This window comes from Haplochromis burtoni, unplaced genomic scaffold, assembly GCF_018398535.1.
Source record: "Haplochromis burtoni strain Fernald_Lab_line unplaced genomic scaffold, NCSU_Asbu1 Contig_8, whole genome shotgun sequence".
Taxonomy (NCBI): domain Eukaryota; kingdom Metazoa; phylum Chordata; class Actinopteri; order Cichliformes; family Cichlidae; genus Haplochromis; species Haplochromis burtoni.
Genome location: NW_024582369.1, coordinates 2,462,844 through 2,480,680, shown reverse-complemented (window position 1 = coordinate 2,480,680; position 17,837 = coordinate 2,462,844). Strand labels below are relative to the sequence as shown.

The 17,837-nt window shown below is 39.5% G+C and overlaps 1 protein-coding gene across 1 annotated transcript; it reads left to right on the top strand.

Moving 5' to 3' along the window:
• Positions 1 to 8,207: 8,207 nt before the first annotated feature.
• tmed10 (transmembrane p24 trafficking protein 10) lies at positions 8,208 to 13,733 on the top strand. Its single transcript, XM_005914443.3, has 5 exons — positions 8,208 to 8,445; positions 9,393 to 9,513; positions 10,431 to 10,504; positions 11,833 to 11,959; positions 12,356 to 13,733. The coding sequence occupies exons 1-5, from the start codon at positions 8,260 to 8,262 to the stop codon at positions 12,475 to 12,477; spliced, it is 630 nt and encodes a 209-aa protein (XP_005914505.1). The 5' UTR covers positions 8,208 to 8,259; the 3' UTR covers positions 12,478 to 13,733.
• The last annotated feature ends 4,104 nt before the right edge of the window (positions 13,734 to 17,837 follow it).

The window sequence follows — 17,837 nt, the reverse complement described above, 5'->3', positions numbered from 1 at the left end:
CTCTCACGATATCCACACACACACACACACACACACACACACACACACACACACACACACACACACACACACACACACATATGTATTTACATATTTATTCAGTTCAAGTCAGGTGTATTCATCAGTCACCTCATGGGGCAAGCACTTTGCGACAGCGGGAAGGAAAAACTCTTTTTAACAGGAAGAAACCTCCCGCCGTGTTTAGGGGAAGAGAGGCAAAGGAAAAATAATTTTAGAAAAGATGAAAGAGAAGAGAAAAAGAGGGGAATATTCTCAGGAGTGGTAAATTAAAAGCATTTCCAGTAAAATGCTTTCAAAAATTATTAAAATAATGCTAAAATTAGCTTATATAAGGCATAGCCATCTTTTTTCCCTGTACCTCCACTTGCTCTATTTATTGTTCCGCCTGTTGCCAGGGTTAACTATGTCAGTGGCTCTTACGTCAGTGCGTTCTTTCCATTTTTTTAATCGCAAGCCGTGCGCGATGACGTTTGGACTTCCGTGCCCAAATATAGGGCTCTGCGAGGAGTCTGCTGCTCGCTGCCGCCTGCCAACAGAAAGTAACCGGGCAGCTCGGTCAGCGCTTTCCCCCCCCGCTAAAACAGATATACGCTCTCTTCTTTCGGCTTTTTCCCCTCTGCCGGTCTCAGGGAGAGCCGATTTAATCACCGACATCTGTGATAAAAAGATGAAAAAGGCTTGCTGCACACTGCTTTCGTAACCGATGCGACACGTTTCTCACGTCCAACCGTGCGCGCGCGCACACACGCAGACACAGACATACGCACGCGATCTGTAGTTGTGCAAGGGAACTCGCAGGAGGATCTGAAAGTGACGTTTTCAGCCACAATATACGATGGTTTAATTAATTCTCGTGCATCAGAAGGCCCCCGATTAGCCAAAACATCACCTCCCACAGAACAAAAGACGTGCGAGTTACAGCATAATTCGAGGAAGAAAAAAAAAGGAAAAAGAGGAGTCCTCAGAAATAATTCATAAAGGCACAGACAGCATTGTCGACCTATTAAATGAACTTCTGCATGAGCGATAAGGGTTTATTTTTATGCTGTGACTGTATGCTAAATGTGGATCTTGTTGAAGCACATCTGTGCCAACATGGATGCTGAAGTGACAGCATGACATCCAAATGCCATTTGTTAGTTAAAAAGGTCACCTGATGTGGAAGATCTAGAAATGAAATTGTCATATAATCTAGTATAATCTCCCCCAATGCTTACCCCCATAATTTGTGTATGCAGTATGAATTAAAACTGAAGGTCTGGGGGTGGGGGCATCTATTGCCTCTTGTTACGCAGGAGACCATGAAGGCAATAAATGCATCACTTATGCAGTAATCATTGATCATTTCAGATAAATCTCGGTAGTGTGTTTTGTGTGTGTTTTTTTCCATTGGCATCTCTGCAGATTAATTATTCTGCTTTTATTGCTCCTCACTGTGTCATCAGACCTCTCCCAGCCTTCTCATCTTGTCTGCATGTCATTCTCTCACCTCATTTGCTCATTTCACCTTGTACCACTATTTCATCATGTGCAGAATCATCAAAAGGCAGGTTGCCTAATGGCTTCACACAGGAAATGCGTGGTGTGTCTGTGTAAAAGACATGCTTGGTGGAAGACTACTGTCGCACAATAACCAACCAGCTCTGACGTTGGAGGCCTTCCAGTGTGGTCACACCCTTTTTTTTGTAAAGCCACACAAGATGTCAGCAGTTGTTGCTGCTCTGCTTCCTGGTTTCAGGGCCTGCTTTCAAATGAGGAACAAGTTTAATATCGCTCAAAGCACTGAAGTAGCAAAATATGGTGTTCTTTATGAGATTGGCTTTTATAGGGTTTCTTGCTTTGTCCTTGCAGTGCCGTTGCATAACAGCCTATTTCTCAGTATCTGTTTTCCTTTACTCTTCAGCAGTACCCCCCCCCCTTTCCTCAATAAAGCTTCCGTGTGCGACCATGCAGCATCTAATAACTCTGTTTATTAATACCCCTTTTGCGGGCTCGGGGAGATGGGGTAGCTGCAGAAATAGCAGGTGCCTATTGCTTCTTTTAACATCAGCATCAACAGCAGTAAAATTAGACCACTGTGACGCCAACCTGCGTCGGTGCTGCAACCCAGGGGAGGAACCAGGCAGCATACGCCTGGTAGAAAGAGAGGAGGAGGAGGAGAAGGAGGAGGAGGAAGGGAGACAATGATGAGGATGAGAGGATTGCAGGGAGGGAGACAGACAGAGATCCCTGCCTTGGTGTAATTGTGAGCACAGTGATGATGAAACAGCTGAGTTCGCCTACGTGCCACACTGACAACAGCTCAGCTTGGCTTGGCTTTGTATTCACAGAAAGCCATCCCCCTGATAGCTTTCTGCTGCTGAGAAGGGATGTGAAAGCTTTTAACAAACTACAAAACATCAGTCTGCCAGTCATGGCTAAGTAACAGAGCAATAGCTGACTCAGAATAACACTTATAGTAATCAATGTTAAGCACACCCAGTTTTATCCAATTTTGCCCTGAAACAACTCTTTGTCTGAGTTATTGTGAGTTCGCCTGAGGCCCTTTTTTATGATGAATTACTGCTGTGTGAATGTGTCTTCTCAGTATTTAGAAGTGATAAGGAGCATAACTCATAAAATAACAACAGCTAGTTAAAGGGTGTGTGCATTTGCGTCAGCAGGCTTGTTCTTTAAGGAAGTGTCTGTTCTTTGGAGTCAAATTAAATGAAATTTTGGAACCGTGCCCAGAGGTGACAAAACGGTTACAGTCAATCAGGTGTAAGATTTCAAAAGAAGCTCTCATCCTACTCCTTGAAATGTTTAATTCACAATCAATAAATAAATGTGCCCAGAAAGGGTTGGAATTAACAAACAGAAGCAAATAATTTTTTTTTCTGAACAAGCATGACTTTCACACTTCAAGAACAGCTGAAACTAGTTCAAATACAGGCTACTCATTATTGTATAAGTTTTGTGAATTTCATTTGTAGCCTAAGCTCCTCTGTGGCACAGAGGAGTGTGTGTGACTTGCTATTCTTAGAGGTTTTGACGCAATAAGATACAAAACTGGAGGGATTTCTCTATCCAATAATTACTGTTCACCTGCTGCCAGACTCCCCACTCAGCAGCGTGTCCTCTTCTTGTCTCATGGGATCAGTAACTAGGATGTTTCCCTGGAAACTGGACAGCTCTATCATATATAATTGGGTAATCCCTGAGCTGCTGACAGAAAAATAATAGCGTTTGGGATTTTCAAAAAGACCCAAGCCAACACTGAACGTAATATGTCTGTTTCATAATCTAGATCCAGCGATTACAGGATGGATCTGGATTATTAGTAACTGTAATGATAAAGGGATTTTAGTGACAATATTTAGATATCAATAAGCAGATTGTGGGGGGTTAAAAGACTTCTAACTATAAGACTGCTATTTATTCAGTGAAAGGAGTTAAAGTCCCTGATCGATCTATTGTGCTTCTCTCCACCTTGAACTGGCTTGTTTGCACAAGCCTTCCCACGCTCTGCCACTAACATTAGTCTCAGATATATAGCCTCTCTGACCCACTAGGGGGCCCAGGTTAAAAATATTCTCTGGTCTGCAAAACACTAACACAAGGATTTTCTGAAAATGATAGCTCCCTCAAAGGAAAGTTGAGAGTTATTTTTGTAAATACAGCTGCTGCTGTGTGAGTTAAAGTGCGGGGTTCTTGTTGTTTACTGCACATCCCATATTTCCAGTCTTAATAGGAAACTGACCACCAGTCTACTGAGTGGTGTTAGTCGAACAGAGGGCTAACAGGGAGACAGAGGCAGCCATTCAGGTCACATCCTTTTGAGAATCACAAAAGTCCAGAACAATTTTTGTCCTAATGACTGTTACTCATTGCTCTGTGAACTGCAGCTACAGCTCTGGGCTCTGCATATCTTATATTGTGATAGGATGCTTGAATAAATGAATAGTGTGAATAGCGATGATCTTTATAATGATATATTTAGCTTATTGTGCAAGGTCACCTTGTCTCCGTACCCAGGAAACTCCTTTTTTGAAGTTGGAGCACTCTACAGAGCGAACAATACACCTGATGTAAACACTCCATCCCACACAAGACCACTACCGGAGCAGGGGTAAAAAATTGCACTTTGTTCAGCAAAGTAATTTAAACTTAATGGCCCAAGCTTTTCGACTGCATCTCAGTGAATTCTTTAAGGCCAAAACTAGGGAAATGCCAGTGGTACAGCAGCCAAGGAATTAAAGAGAATGTGTAAAAATGACTTCAGTAAAGGAGAATAGCTCAGTTAAGCAGAAAAATGGAATTTAAATAAATAAAGGGGCCTAAAAAATAAATAAATAAATAAATAAGCAGAAATGAAAAAGCAATGTGTAAAAATCTGATGATACAATAAGAATACCTGTTATAAAGATGAATAAGAATAAACCTTTAAAAAATATATGTATATTTAGCTAGCTATCTCACTAGATGATAGCATAGTGATGATACTAATGTCAGAGCAGGGGTGTGTTCTCCAGGGGGGCATCGGATGGCACCAGCTCCAACTGATGCCCCCCTACAAATGATTTGTGCCCCCTAAAATGAGGGCATTAGATAACATTACTGTTAATTTTATAATCCCCCAAATCAGTAGATATATAATTCTAAAGGTGCCATTCCACATAATGAGTACACTTACTTTACTTACTTTAAAGCTTTAAGTAACTAGCTTAAAGCTTTAAAATTTAAACAATGAACCTGTGAACTATTAAGCTACTTGATTAGGATTTTAACGTTTAGTTTGCTTTTACTTAAATGAAAAGTCTAAATACTTTTTTCCACTTTGAAACAGTTTTATCCAGTGCAAGATTATGTTTAAGTTAATAAATTGGATACAGGCATTCGTGAGAGCCTAAAAATCATGTTTTCTACACCAGTTTTCTACAATACTTTTACTTCTGATGAAATATTCTGACTTATTAGTACCTCTGTGCCACGGTTCTTAAACAATCTTGGAAACACGCCTGTGTCACAGCGGCCATTTCCGTCTCATATGCAGTCTTTGGTTAAAACACACTGGAAAGCTTGAAGAACATTTCCTACAGATCCTTCCAAAAGGCTTAAAAAGAAAAGAAAAGAAAAGAAACCAGGTAGATTTTCCTGTCATAAGTAGGAGTAAGCTGTTCTGCTATTACAGTAAACATGTTAACAGCCCGGTACAGAAATTGTTTTGGTTTTTCAAGCTAAGGTATCTCTTTTAACAAGACCTGTGTGGCTGGGGCGGAGCTAGAGAAATTTTCTTAGGGTGGCATGAGGGTGGCATGGAAATCAGAGGGGGTAGCAAAAGCAAAGCCATTTCTTTAGACACATACAGTAGTTACATTCTGTAATGTGCATTATATATAAATGGTGAAAATACATCAAATGCAATAAGTATACACGTTTCATATAAACAATAACAATAACAAAGTCTACAACTTTCTTATTGGCTTTATCCCAAATCATTAAACATTTCAGTTCGATCTTATGTACTGTACAGCCAACATAATAAATAAGCATGTAGCTCAATAAGTATAAACTCCAGAAAGCTACACAACATTAGGTGGATCAGTTAGAAATGCAAGTCTAACTTCTCTTTGGCACTTTTTTGTTACATGCTTAAATTTACACATAAGGTCAAAAATCTGTACTGTCAAACACTACTGACAACAGGAAATAAAGCCAGCTCAACACTATGGGTAACACATTTTTAATGCGAGGGTAACATTTCGCAATATATTAAGTTTTAGAATTTATATTCAATGTTAACTGTAGCTAGGGTAAAAGTGTTCATGCTATAAACAACACTGTCATATGCAAAACTATGGTTGCAATAGGGATGGCAAGGGATTATTTTAGGATGGCACATGCCACCACAGTAGATCTGCCCCTGCCTGTGTGGTTGCTTTATACAATTTATATAATCATCATGTTAAGGCAGGTCCTGAAGACCAGAACCAGACCACCAAAGGTTCTGTTGTAACCCACTGAATGGCTCTGCAAAATGTGACAAGTGGAAAGAAGAAGGGTATAAATTTCATCGTTTTACTAACAACAGCCTTAACCTGTTAGACACAAAAATACGAAGAAAATAAACCAATAATATTCGACATGTACATGTTTTTATTGTTAGTATTCCACTAAATAACAAGTAAATAATAAGTTCCCTTTTTTTTCTTTACGATTTTTTATGTTTTCACAGCAGGCGCACAGTAAAGTTTGACTGAAAGGTGAACGCTGATAGGTTGCTGTCTGCTTTGAACCTCTCACGTCTCTGTAACTGTCGTCAGTAACTGAACTGAACTCTGTTGGTGCCTACATGAAAATTTTAAATGACAATATCTAGCAAATAACATGGTTTGCTACGTGGTTAGTTTTTTTTTCTCTTTCTTTTTTTCAATTGATCTGCGTGAACTTGACAAACAGTACAAAAGTCTGAGCTCCAGTTTTAGTGAGAAAGAACTGGTTTTAGCCAGGAAAACCCCTGCAACCTGATACAGTATGCTCCAAGAAGAAATTACGCACTTCACTTAAATGCTCCGTTTATGACCAATATACACAAAAAGTAAAGCTCTGAGCATTTGGAGTTGTGATTAATTTAGGAAAACATTTAGCAAATAACTCAAGAGTTGTAGTCATTCCTCTGACACATTGTGACACACTTATATACAGTATGATTTAGTCCTTTAACATACAATATGTGTTTGTCACACCAAAGCACTAAAGCTCATTTACCATTTTGAGTATATCTTGTAAATTTCCCCATGCTTATCATTAATTCCCCCCCTCCAAGTGTTTCCTTATCTTTCCCTCTTCTTTATCTGTGGGGTTGATTATATTTGGTTTGTGAAATGCAAATATCTGATGTTTCAGTGTAACTGTGTGTAAAATGTACTGGACAATGCAACAAAGTGGCTTATTGTGTGCAGAGAGTTCCACAGGGTGGAAATAGAGAACAGTTGACTCTCTGCTGGAGAATCTACTTTTCTACTTCATGTAATGACGATGTGGAGCGTTATTATATGAAGTAGAAAAGATTCTGTAGTTGAGGGCTTCACTAAATAGAATATAGAAAGTGCTCCCCTGCCTGCCCAGTGAGTGGTACAGAAGGCAGTCAGGATTAGCTTACACATGATCAAAGGATGAAGAAATCCTCCTTCAGCTTTCACTGGCCAAAATTTTGATTCCTCTTCTGTTGCAGCTGCTGTCTGTTTGGTGTCCATGCCACCTGTCATTGATCGCTGCCTTTACACCAATTTAGAGTTTTTCACATATGCATGTACCAGTCCCTCCCTTTGTAGATGATACACTAGCAGATTTCTTAGGTGTTGGATGCTTTGTGGTAAGGGCTCTTTGTGACCTGAGCAGTTATTTTTACAACAGTTTAGTCATAGAAAAGTCTTGCTGTGATTCTTCTGGTAGTTTCTGTCAAGGTAGAGTGCTTGTAAGTATTTTAATTGCCTGAGTGCAAACCAGATATGCAATGTCATGCCTACTGCGAATGCATCCTTCTCTTTGCACCAAAGTTATAAAAGTTATAAAAGACTAAAACTAGGTGCAAAACTGTTTCAGCTACTTTAAAAATGTAATTTAAAGCTTACTCCGCCACTCCAATCAAAACAAAACAAAAAATATTTCTTAGAAAAAACATTTCTTGCCACCCATAAATCAAAATTTCAACTCACTAACTCAAAACATCAAGAAAATTAACATAAAACTTAAAATGTCAAGTTATAAAGTTCAGTATGTTCAGATAATAACCCCAAATTATGAAAAAAGAAGAAAAAAAACAGGGTTTGTGATTGGCAAATACCAGGTTCTATACAAATATCTTTAGTTTTAGATATAGTAGATATGCTGGACAAAAGGTTTTAAACATGCGCTGCTGCGAGGCAGGACGAAAAGAGGAAGTACACAGAGAAGACAATTGCCTGGACAAAGTGTTTATATTTTTATATGCTTTATTCTTAATTCCATGAATATTGCTCTTAACCAGTTGGCAAGCCTGGATATAATATAATAAAATGACTGTAAAGGGACTAAGATAAACTAAAATGAACAAAAAATAAAACACTTGGACCTCACCCGAACTTCACGGACACAGGATCTGCAGTTGGAGTTCCACGTCCAGGCCAGCGGCGGCGCTGGAGTGCTAAGGGAGGCCGGTAGTGTGAGTTGGAAGTCGGTGTTAAGCTGGTTGGCTGGCACGGTCTGGTTGGTCGGTTGATGGTAGCCATGGCTCGAGTCGCTGCGCTACTGCTCTTACCGGTTCTTATTGAATCGGTATTATCAATTTCCTTCTTTTTACCGGTCAACACCAGAAAGTGTTTACGGGAGGAGATCCACAAAGACGTGCTAGTCACGGGGGAGTATGACATAAGCGAGCAGGCGAACACGAAAACTAATCTGAAGGTGAGCGCAGACCTGCTGGCTAGCTACCCTCACCATTGCCAAGTTTGTTGTCGGGGCCGAAATGGCTTCAATCTGGTTTTTAATGACCCGATGCATCGCTTACAAGTGACTCTCGTGGCTATATATGTTAAATCGAGTAATTTCTGCTGCGAAAATGTCTACTGTTGTTAGCATTGTAGCTAGCCCAGGCCCAGAAAACCTCGGCTTCCTGGTTTTAGAAGCTAATTAGCCAGCTGGCTACAGTCAGTGCTCGCTAACACTCCCGTTCAGGTTAATTTGAGGGGTAATTTACTTTCAAAAAAAATTAGTTAAGATACCTTGACACTAGTGAGCACTCGCTGTAACACACAGTGCACGTATTTATATTAAAACATTGAAGAAACGACCCTGCCGGTGACTTCGTCTGGGCTCTGCTGCTGTTACACGTCAGTCTTAGGGTCCATTCAGCTGCCAAGCACAGCTTAGCCACATTAGCACATTAGCTTCCAACACGTCAGTGATGGTTTGTGTATTATTTAAATGAAGATCTTAAAAGATTTTCCTCACATCAAAGAAAATGACCGATATTTATACTGTTACAGATTGCACTGCGTCCTCACGAAGTTATTTTGTTTTTTTTACTCCCCTCATGTTCTAACAGCTGGCAGTTTAATGGCTTGCGTGGGGTGTTGCAGCCTTGCATTTTCAGACACATGTAAGGATGACAAGCAACCATCATCACAATCTCAGCCTATAACTATCTAGAAAACGACACAGTTGAAGTGTCTGAAATCCTCATGTTGGTGTCATATAAATACCATTATTAGTGATAATACTGGTCAATGATTTAAAATTCCCACATTAAAGAGCAAAGTAATTCAGTATTGATTTAAATAAATATTTCAGTTAATATTCTGCTGTTTCTTTGGCTCTTGACTGTTGTTTATTGCTTTTGTGTATCTTTGCAGATCACAGACTCCTCTGGCCACACTCTTTACTCCAAGGAAGATGCTTCAAAAGGAAAGTTTGCATTCACCACAGAGGACTATGACATGTTTGAGGTTTGCTTCGAGAGCAAATCGCCCATGGGTAAGCATGCCAACCCCCCATGTGTGTTATGGACAGCTGCTGCTGTTCACACACACTTGGTTTTATGCCTTAGTCACTGTCAAATCTTCTGATTAACCATTTAACCCGCTGTCTTCATCCGGTATTACTTATTAGTTTTAGTAGATTTTGCAGTGATTTTGGGTTATTTCGATAGATGGTCATGAAACTGAAAAGTGTAATTAATGAAAATGATTAATAAAATAAATGAATGCAAGTGATATTCCAGCCACTGTTGGCCTATAAGGTGGCTGGTGACAACAACTAGTGCTAAATGTTCAACATGACATAATGTACAACTGAAAGACTACATTTATTGATTCTTTACTATATGGCAGGGCTCGCAAAATCGCTAGCCCGACGTCCCGGAGCTAGCGATATCTCCGGTCGGGCGACCAAAATCTATCTCAGCCCCGCCCGTCGGGCTATATGATAACCCGACGGGCGGGGCTGAGATAGATTTTGGTCGCCCGACCGGAGATATCGCTAGCTCTGGGACGTCGGGCTAGCGATTTTGCGAGCCCTGTATGGGGATTTCCACATTTCAGATAGGGGGAAGAAATAAGAAAGGCCAAAATTATCATCATCACATCAAGCGAATGTTTCAAAATCAGGGCATCGCTACAAATACATCAATTATCTATACGTTTTATGTATTGGTTCCTATTTGCACTGTGACTGTTAAAGTTTTACAATGCTTGTCTTTCCTGGTGTGTAAGTTAGTGATTTTTAGTTCAAGCTTCACAAAGTGCTGTAAAAGAATATTCTTTTACAGCACTTTGTGAAGCTTGGTAAAAAAAAAAAAGTGCTAGAAAGGATAAATTATATAAATGATGCTCATTTTAAATGTTTCAGTGAAATTGAATATGATGATTAAAGTTTTTTGCTCTTTTAATCAGGAACTGGAAGAGTGCCTGACCAGCTGGTCAATCTGGACATGAAGCACGGTGTTGAGGCCAAAAACTATGAAGAGGTCAGAATCAGTCTGAAATGTTTGTTTGTTTTCATATAGATGATGCACATGGTGTCTTGGAGATCAGGTCAGTAGGTTTTCTTGAAGCAGCCTACAATATCTTCACTGTTACATATAGGTTTAGTCTCGTGTTAATCAAATGTTACGGAAGCATAATCTGGCACTTGTGACCTCAGTGCCTCCTTTTTTAAAACTTGTCTTTTTTCCTGGAAGTACTGCTGTAGTTGTCTTTTGTTGAAGGACAGTGTTGACCTCAGGGTGCTTTGGTAATGTGTGCGGGAGGTTCCCTGGCTTCACATCATTCAATTTTTCTTGTATAGGGACGTGTGTATCGTCACAGTACTTGGGTTCCTTTCCCGAAAATGTATTACCACTAACTGTGACTGCCTTAGGCAACACTTTAGAAATTTAGGCGTGATAAAGAGCTGCGAGCTGATGATCAGTCCTCCCTCCCCACCCACACGCAGCGCACAAACATTACATGCTGTTCTTTGCGTGTTGATGGATGTTCGCCGAGACTTCCAAGTGGGCATTCCTGTTTGTGGGTAGCTGCAATTTCAGCTCCACCCACCATGTATTCACCTACATAGATGGACATGTTACTTATTGAACAAATTTGCAAGCTGTTCAGTGGGGGGTGTAGTTAAAAACACTGGAAGAATTCCTCACTGTTGCAAAATACTTGAGAATGTGTGCTTGGTAGAGCCGGCTGTAGTGTGCTGTGTTTTTGATCATTTGGCAGCTCACGGGTTTTTTACATCCAAGGTCCTAATGGCTGAGTGGGCCTGAAAAATAAAATAAATATATATTTTACTTTATTTATTTTTGTTTCACACGACTAAAGGATGCATAGAGAAATTAAGTAGAAACATTCAAACCTGTTTCGGGCAGTTTTCCAGGCCTTTCTTGGACTGACGAGAATTTGTTCTAGTGGCTTACATCAAGTCATGCACAAAAAAAACAAACCAGGAGCTACCACATAACCAAGAAACTTTCTGACGCAACACACAGCAAAAAAAAGAAAAAATTTTGTGAGTGAGTTCACGCTAGTTGAGTTGGTACACGTCGTGCATTGATATCATAAAACGCTGTGGTTGGTTGTGGTTGCGGAACAAGGCCAACCACACCCAGGCTTTTCTCAGGTGCAATTGTTCACACCAGAGTTCGAATGGCAGATTCTCATGAACCTGTGTAAACAGGAATGCTTTGGCATACACACGACACTAGACTGACACCTGCTGGACAAATTATTTAATAACCCTTCTTCTCAAGCTGTTGTACAACCTTCTCTGCCCTTTCCCTCTGATCATTTTCTTTTGTCCCTCCAGATTGCCAAGGTGGAGAAATTGAAGCCTCTTGAGGTTGAGCTCAGGCGCCTGGAAGACCTCTCGGAGTCCATCGTGAACGACTTTGCTTACATGAAAAAAAGAGAAGAGGAGATGCGGGACACCAATGGTAATACAACCCAGCACATAGCTATTCAGTAGCTCTCTCACTGAATTCAGTTTAATTTTATTTATATAGTGGCAAATTGCAGCTGTCACCTCAAGGAGTGTATTTTAAGTTAAAAATCCAACAATCCCAAAAGTCACACAACTCCTTATAAACTTGGACTTGGTGACTGTGGGAAGGGAAAACTCAGATTTAGCGTAAAGAAACCTCTAGCAGAAGCATTGTCGGGCTGGAGCAGCCATCTGCTGCAAATGTTCCCTTGTTATTGTTTTCTTAGGAAGTAGCTAAAGACGTCAGAGTAAAGTTGTCTGCTTGTAGTGGTTACTTCAGTGATGAACAAGGAGTATTGCATCACTGTCCTATAACACGGCTACCCTTTTTTCGGTCATCTGTCTACAGAATCCACCAACACACGCGTGCTGTACTTCAGCATATTCTCCATGTGCTGTCTGATTGGGCTGGCCACATGGCAGGTCTTCTACTTGAGGCGTTTCTTCAAGGCTAAGAAGCTGATCGAGTAGAGCGACCCGCTCCCAGCTCCTTACCTCGCGGGACGCTGCCTGACGGTCAGCCAACACATCCAAACATCCACCCTCCTTGGACTAGCTTCAGCAAACAACAGCAAGTGGGGGCTCAAAATCTAGTTTTCAAGGCTGAGAGAGAGAGTACCAAGGTTTTCTTCTGGGGAAAAACAAAAGTAAAAATAAAAAAAATATCACCTGCTTATTTAGTGGTTGGAAACATGAAAAGCGCTGTAGGGAGAAATGCACTGTAAGACATGGGAGATGTCCGTCTCTGTGGTTGACATTTCTGTCTGCACTGTTTCGAATGTTGCAGCTCACTGAATAAGAACTTGTTCCTTCGAGCGTTCGTTGAACAGCAATGTTTGATTTTGAGCTCAGTTTGAATGGATGTGCCATGAGCGAATGTCTTTTGCCCTCCTGTTTATACACTCATTCTTTGCCATGCCAAGTAAACTAGATCCTTGGTGCCCTTTTATTGAGTGAAGGTTCTTTGAAAACACAGTTTGTTGTTACTTTGATGAGACAATTGGCAACCACTGAACTTCTGTGTTTTGTCACTTAATTTGCATACATGTCTGGTAGCTAAATTTAACTGTTTTTTTTTTTTTTCATATTGTAATTACCACTTAGTTCTTTCAACTGGTAATTTTCTTTTTCTTTTTGGGGGTTGTGAGTTGTCAGTAATATTCTTAGTTGTAAATTAGGTCATTTCTATGGGCTCTTGCATAGATTTTTGTTTCGGAACATTAACATCACCTATCAAATGAAGCAAGGAACCAAAAACCTTGTTCCTAGGAAGGAATTTGTAACATCCTATGTATATGGTTATGAGTAAAAACACCCTCCTGATTTCTATTATACAGTTTATATATATCTATATATATATATTTGTGAAAGCTTCTCCTGTCAGAGTGCAATGGACAGAGGTGTTGAAATGTAAAGCTGTCCAAGCATTTTCAGTCACAGGCCCTTCTTCTTGACACTGGTAGAGCTAATTATTCTACTGAAATTTCACAAATATCAGTTCCCAACTACAGTATGTGCAGATCCATCCAACATGCTTCTTTCCAGCAGAATTGTTTTGGCTCGGGGTGGTTGCAGATTGTTTTTGATGGGGATAAATTAAAGCATCTGTCATGGGGTACATTTTTAACAGTGAACGTTGTGCGCAGTCACTGATTTTTATGTTGACTGATTAAATTTTGTAAATTTGTGTTGGGCTTTTATTCAATAAACTATTGGATGGATTTACATTATTTTTGTTTTGTCCTTTGAATTGCCTATTTAGGCATTTTTGAAAAGTAGGAGACGCATGTAGAGTGCATGTGCTCTCATTGGCTGATTTGTTATGTACCCCTGCTCAACTGCCAAGTAGTGCATGCATCTAATCAATCACATGGCAGCAGCTCAGTGCATTTAGACATGTAGACATGGTCAAGACAACCTGCTCAAGGTCAAGCTGAGCATCAGAATGGCGAAGAAAGGTGATTTGCGTGGCTTTGAATGTGGCCTGTTTGCTGGTGCCAGATGGGCTCGTCTGAGTATATCATAAACTGCTTGTCCACTTGAATTTTCTCCACACAACCATCTCTGGGGTTTCCAGAGTATGGGTTAAAAAAAAACAGAAAAGAAAAAGGAAAATATCTAGTGAGCAGCAGTTCTCGCAAGTTGGGTGAAACTCCATCATTGATGCAAGAGGTCAGAGAATGACCAGATTGTTTTAATCATTTTTAGTCATGTTTTTATTGTGTTTTTACCGTTTTAAATACATCGGAAACCTCCATTTATTTATTTTTGCCTTTCCACGTTTCCAACATGTTACATATGCATGTTCTGTATTGTTTAGCTGTAAAGAAGGCTAAAGAGCAATTTCTGCTCGTATTTCACATGTACTAATGCTTTATAGTGGTTTTAAAAACAAAGCCTGTTTGACTACAATGGCAACTGTCACTTCAGTTAGACTGTCATTCTTCTGTTACTGTTGGTTGATTGAAAGCAAATAATAGCTCAAAAACACTTGTCACACCCAAGGTATTCAGAACAGCGTCTATGAATGGACAACATACAGAAGCTTGGGAAGATGGGCTGCAGCAGGAGAAGACCACACCAGGTGTATTTCCTGTCTGCTAACAACAGGAAACTGAGGCTAAAGTTCACGCAGGCTCACCAGAATTGGACAAAAGAAGATTTGGACTAAGGAACATGAAAACTTGGATTCCGGATGCCTCGTATCACTGGTTCAGGATGGTAGTGATGATGTAATGAAGTTGGGGATGTTTCTTTGGCAGCATCTTGTTGAATCTTTGCCACAAAGAATTAAAGCAGTTCTGAAGGCAAAAGGGTGTGCTACTGAAGTATGTTTATGTTTGTTTATGACTGTTATTGAATCTGCTGAGTGCTACAGTTTCTAACATGAAGCCATCATGTTAAAGTGACTTGATGCTTTCCAGTAGCCTAATATTTAGATGTGGAAGTCACCTTTTAAATGTATTTTTTGCCAGATGAAAGTGAAAAAAATCAATGAAATAATTTTAGTAACAAACAATCTAGAAATAGACTAAAATCTAGTGGAAAAACAGTGTTGCTAACAAATTAAAACCAAGCAGAAAAACAGGTGTCCTCTGTGTCACAGCCTGATGACATTCAAATTTCCTGTCACACTAATGATTTTAAACCAGAAATCCAAACATCCCATCACCATAACAGCAGTTATCTAGGTTGGCTAGAGAACCTGCCTCACTAACCTATTAATCTTACTTTTTAGAACAACTCTTTCTGTTGATCACAGTAACGACCAATAAATTTTCTTTTTGCATGCCTTAAAGCACGTGAATAATGATCACGAATGACCAATTAAATGGTAAAATGGTAAATGGCCTGCATTTGTATAGCGCTTTTCTAGACACTAAGGACCTCCAAAGCGCTTCACACTACATTCAGTCATTCACCCATTCACACACACATTCACACACTGGCGATGGCAAGCTACATTGTAGCCACAGCTGCCCTGGGGCGCGCTGACAGAGGCGAGTGATCAAACTGTCCAGAAGATGATAACCATCTAAACACAGCTAGAATGCCTGCAACACAGCGTATCTGAAGAGATGATGGAGCCATTAACCTCACGTGGAAGATGCTTCGATCCAAACAATTTCCAATAGATTGAACCTCTGCAGTGAGAAGAGGCAGATGCCATCAAAAGATGAAAAGTGAGCAACTGTGTTCTTATCTTTGTGTTTTGTGAGGCAATACTTTAAAATGTCTTATATGCATTCAAATAAAATACTTATGTCTGAAAGAGGAAGGCTGACAGTCACGACTGTTACTGGAGGATAATACAGAGACGCCAGGGTGTACTTTAGTTAGAGATTCCACTTATAGTTGCCATCAGTTATTCAGACTCCCAGATCAGTGCCACAGGATACCTGCACCATAATCACAATCCACCGGGCTCAATACAAAATCATATAATTGTGACAGACAATAACCTCAACATTAATTTCAAGGTGATGGAATATCATGGGACTGCGCTCTATTATTGCTTTGTTATAATCCCCCTGCATAAAGCAACAGTCCCAACATATTCTCAGAAACTTATAGTTAGTAGAAATCCAAGAAAAGTCAGCAGTATTTCAATGGCTTAATATCAAGGCCAAACTTCCACTCAGCCTCAGACTCAAGTAACCAAGGGCTGCTTGAGAATATAACCCCCTATTAAACAGCTGACAAGGATACAAAAAGTTTTTTTTTAAAAAAGGGAGATGATTTCTTTTGGCTTCAAGCATCATACTGAAACACATGTAAAATCCTACTCTTTAGGACTGTGTTTTCCAACCACTGTGACCGAGAAATGATCAGGAGTACCGTGGAAGATTATCTGGTTCCACCAGATTAGTGCACTGAGCGATCGACGTGAGTAACTAGCAGAACAATTACAGTCTCTTCCACTAGGGGGCAGTACAACTATCTGCTCTAATTTAATGGGTTGCCAACTGCCAGTAAAATAGAATATGACGTAGAGGAAATTACATTGTCAGTGAGACAACGCAGCGCGTAATAGCAATAGATAAATATTTGAAAAGAAAAAGTGGTAAATCTGACCTGGGTCCTGGAGAAAATTGCGACCCAGACGAAGGCCGTAGCATGAGTAGTGATCAGAAAAAGCAAAAAAAGTATACTGGGGACAAACCGAGCCAGTTCCTCTATGCCTGGTGCGCGGGGGAAATGATCAATGTGCCTTTTGTGACATTTTTGTTTGGTGGTGTGCCGCGTGATTTTTTTAATGTTAAATATGTGCCATGGCTCCAAAAGGTTGGAAAACACTTCTTTAGGAAATATATGTTTTCAACAGTGCCGCGTGATCACTTTCAATGAGTCTGACAATGACAGGAAGAAGAAAAGCCTCTTGTGATGTGTTTGTGTCTTTGTGTTTGTGTCTTATTTATATTTTATTTAGTTGTATATAATTTATTACAATTATTTTGTTGCATTTTTTACAGTATGTATAAATTAACCAGGAGTGGACTAGATCTAATAAACTGTCAACTTTGTGTAAATATACATATGTTTTCTATAAAATTTGAAACCAAACGAGCAGCCAGCCCGTTCACTAATTTCTCAATTTAAATGTTTTAACGATACATAGACGATAAATATCTACTATTTTTTATTGCTATGATAGTAACTATTAATATTACTATAATTAATCTTTCTTGCGCTGTTTTCCATTTCTCTTAAAAATACACTTCTTTCAGCCTCTCTTGGTTTTCATCCAGCATCTATGGCCCAAAATGGCCATAAAAAGGAATATTTGTCAACAAAGAATTAAATTAAATAGAAATAGCACAAAGCATTGACCAGAAAGGTGTATGCTTTAGCTGAAGCTTGTTTTATCTCCAATGTATACAGAGCATATTTTCATAAATAGCAAGCAAGACTTTTATTATGGAATCTAATTTGGAATCTAGGAAAACTAAAATTAAAAACTTTTCGTCTATAAGTCCAAAGTTGGAGTTATTGTCTCAAAATTTCAGCTTATGTACTCAATCTTCTGAGAAAATAACTAAAAATTGATCAAATAGCATATATGTTCAAGTTATTAAGTCCGGGTTTTGAGATAATAACCCGATATTTTTTACGATATAATAATAATAATAATAATAATAATAATAATAATAATAATAATAATAATAATAATAATAATAATAATAATAATAATATATCGTTGTTTTACATTTCACTTTCAGACTGTCATTTTACTGTAGAAATGGGAAATTGTTGTAATTTCGACCCACTCTACTGTAACGCACGTGAAGCGGCAGACCAATCAGATGACGGCGAGCCCACAGCCACCCGGA

Coding starts and splice junctions, on each gene's coding strand:
- tmed10 (XM_005914443.3), top strand. CDS start 8,260: ATGGTAGCCATGGCTCGAGTCGCTGCGCTACTGCTCTTACCGGTTCTT. Junction 8,446..9,392: donor ACACGAAAACTAATCTGAAG/GTGAGCGCAGAC, acceptor GTATCTTTGCAG/ATCACAGACTCCTCTGGCCA. Junction 9,514..10,430: donor CGAGAGCAAATCGCCCATGG/GTAAGCATGCCA, acceptor TCTTTTAATCAG/GAACTGGAAGAGTGCCTGAC.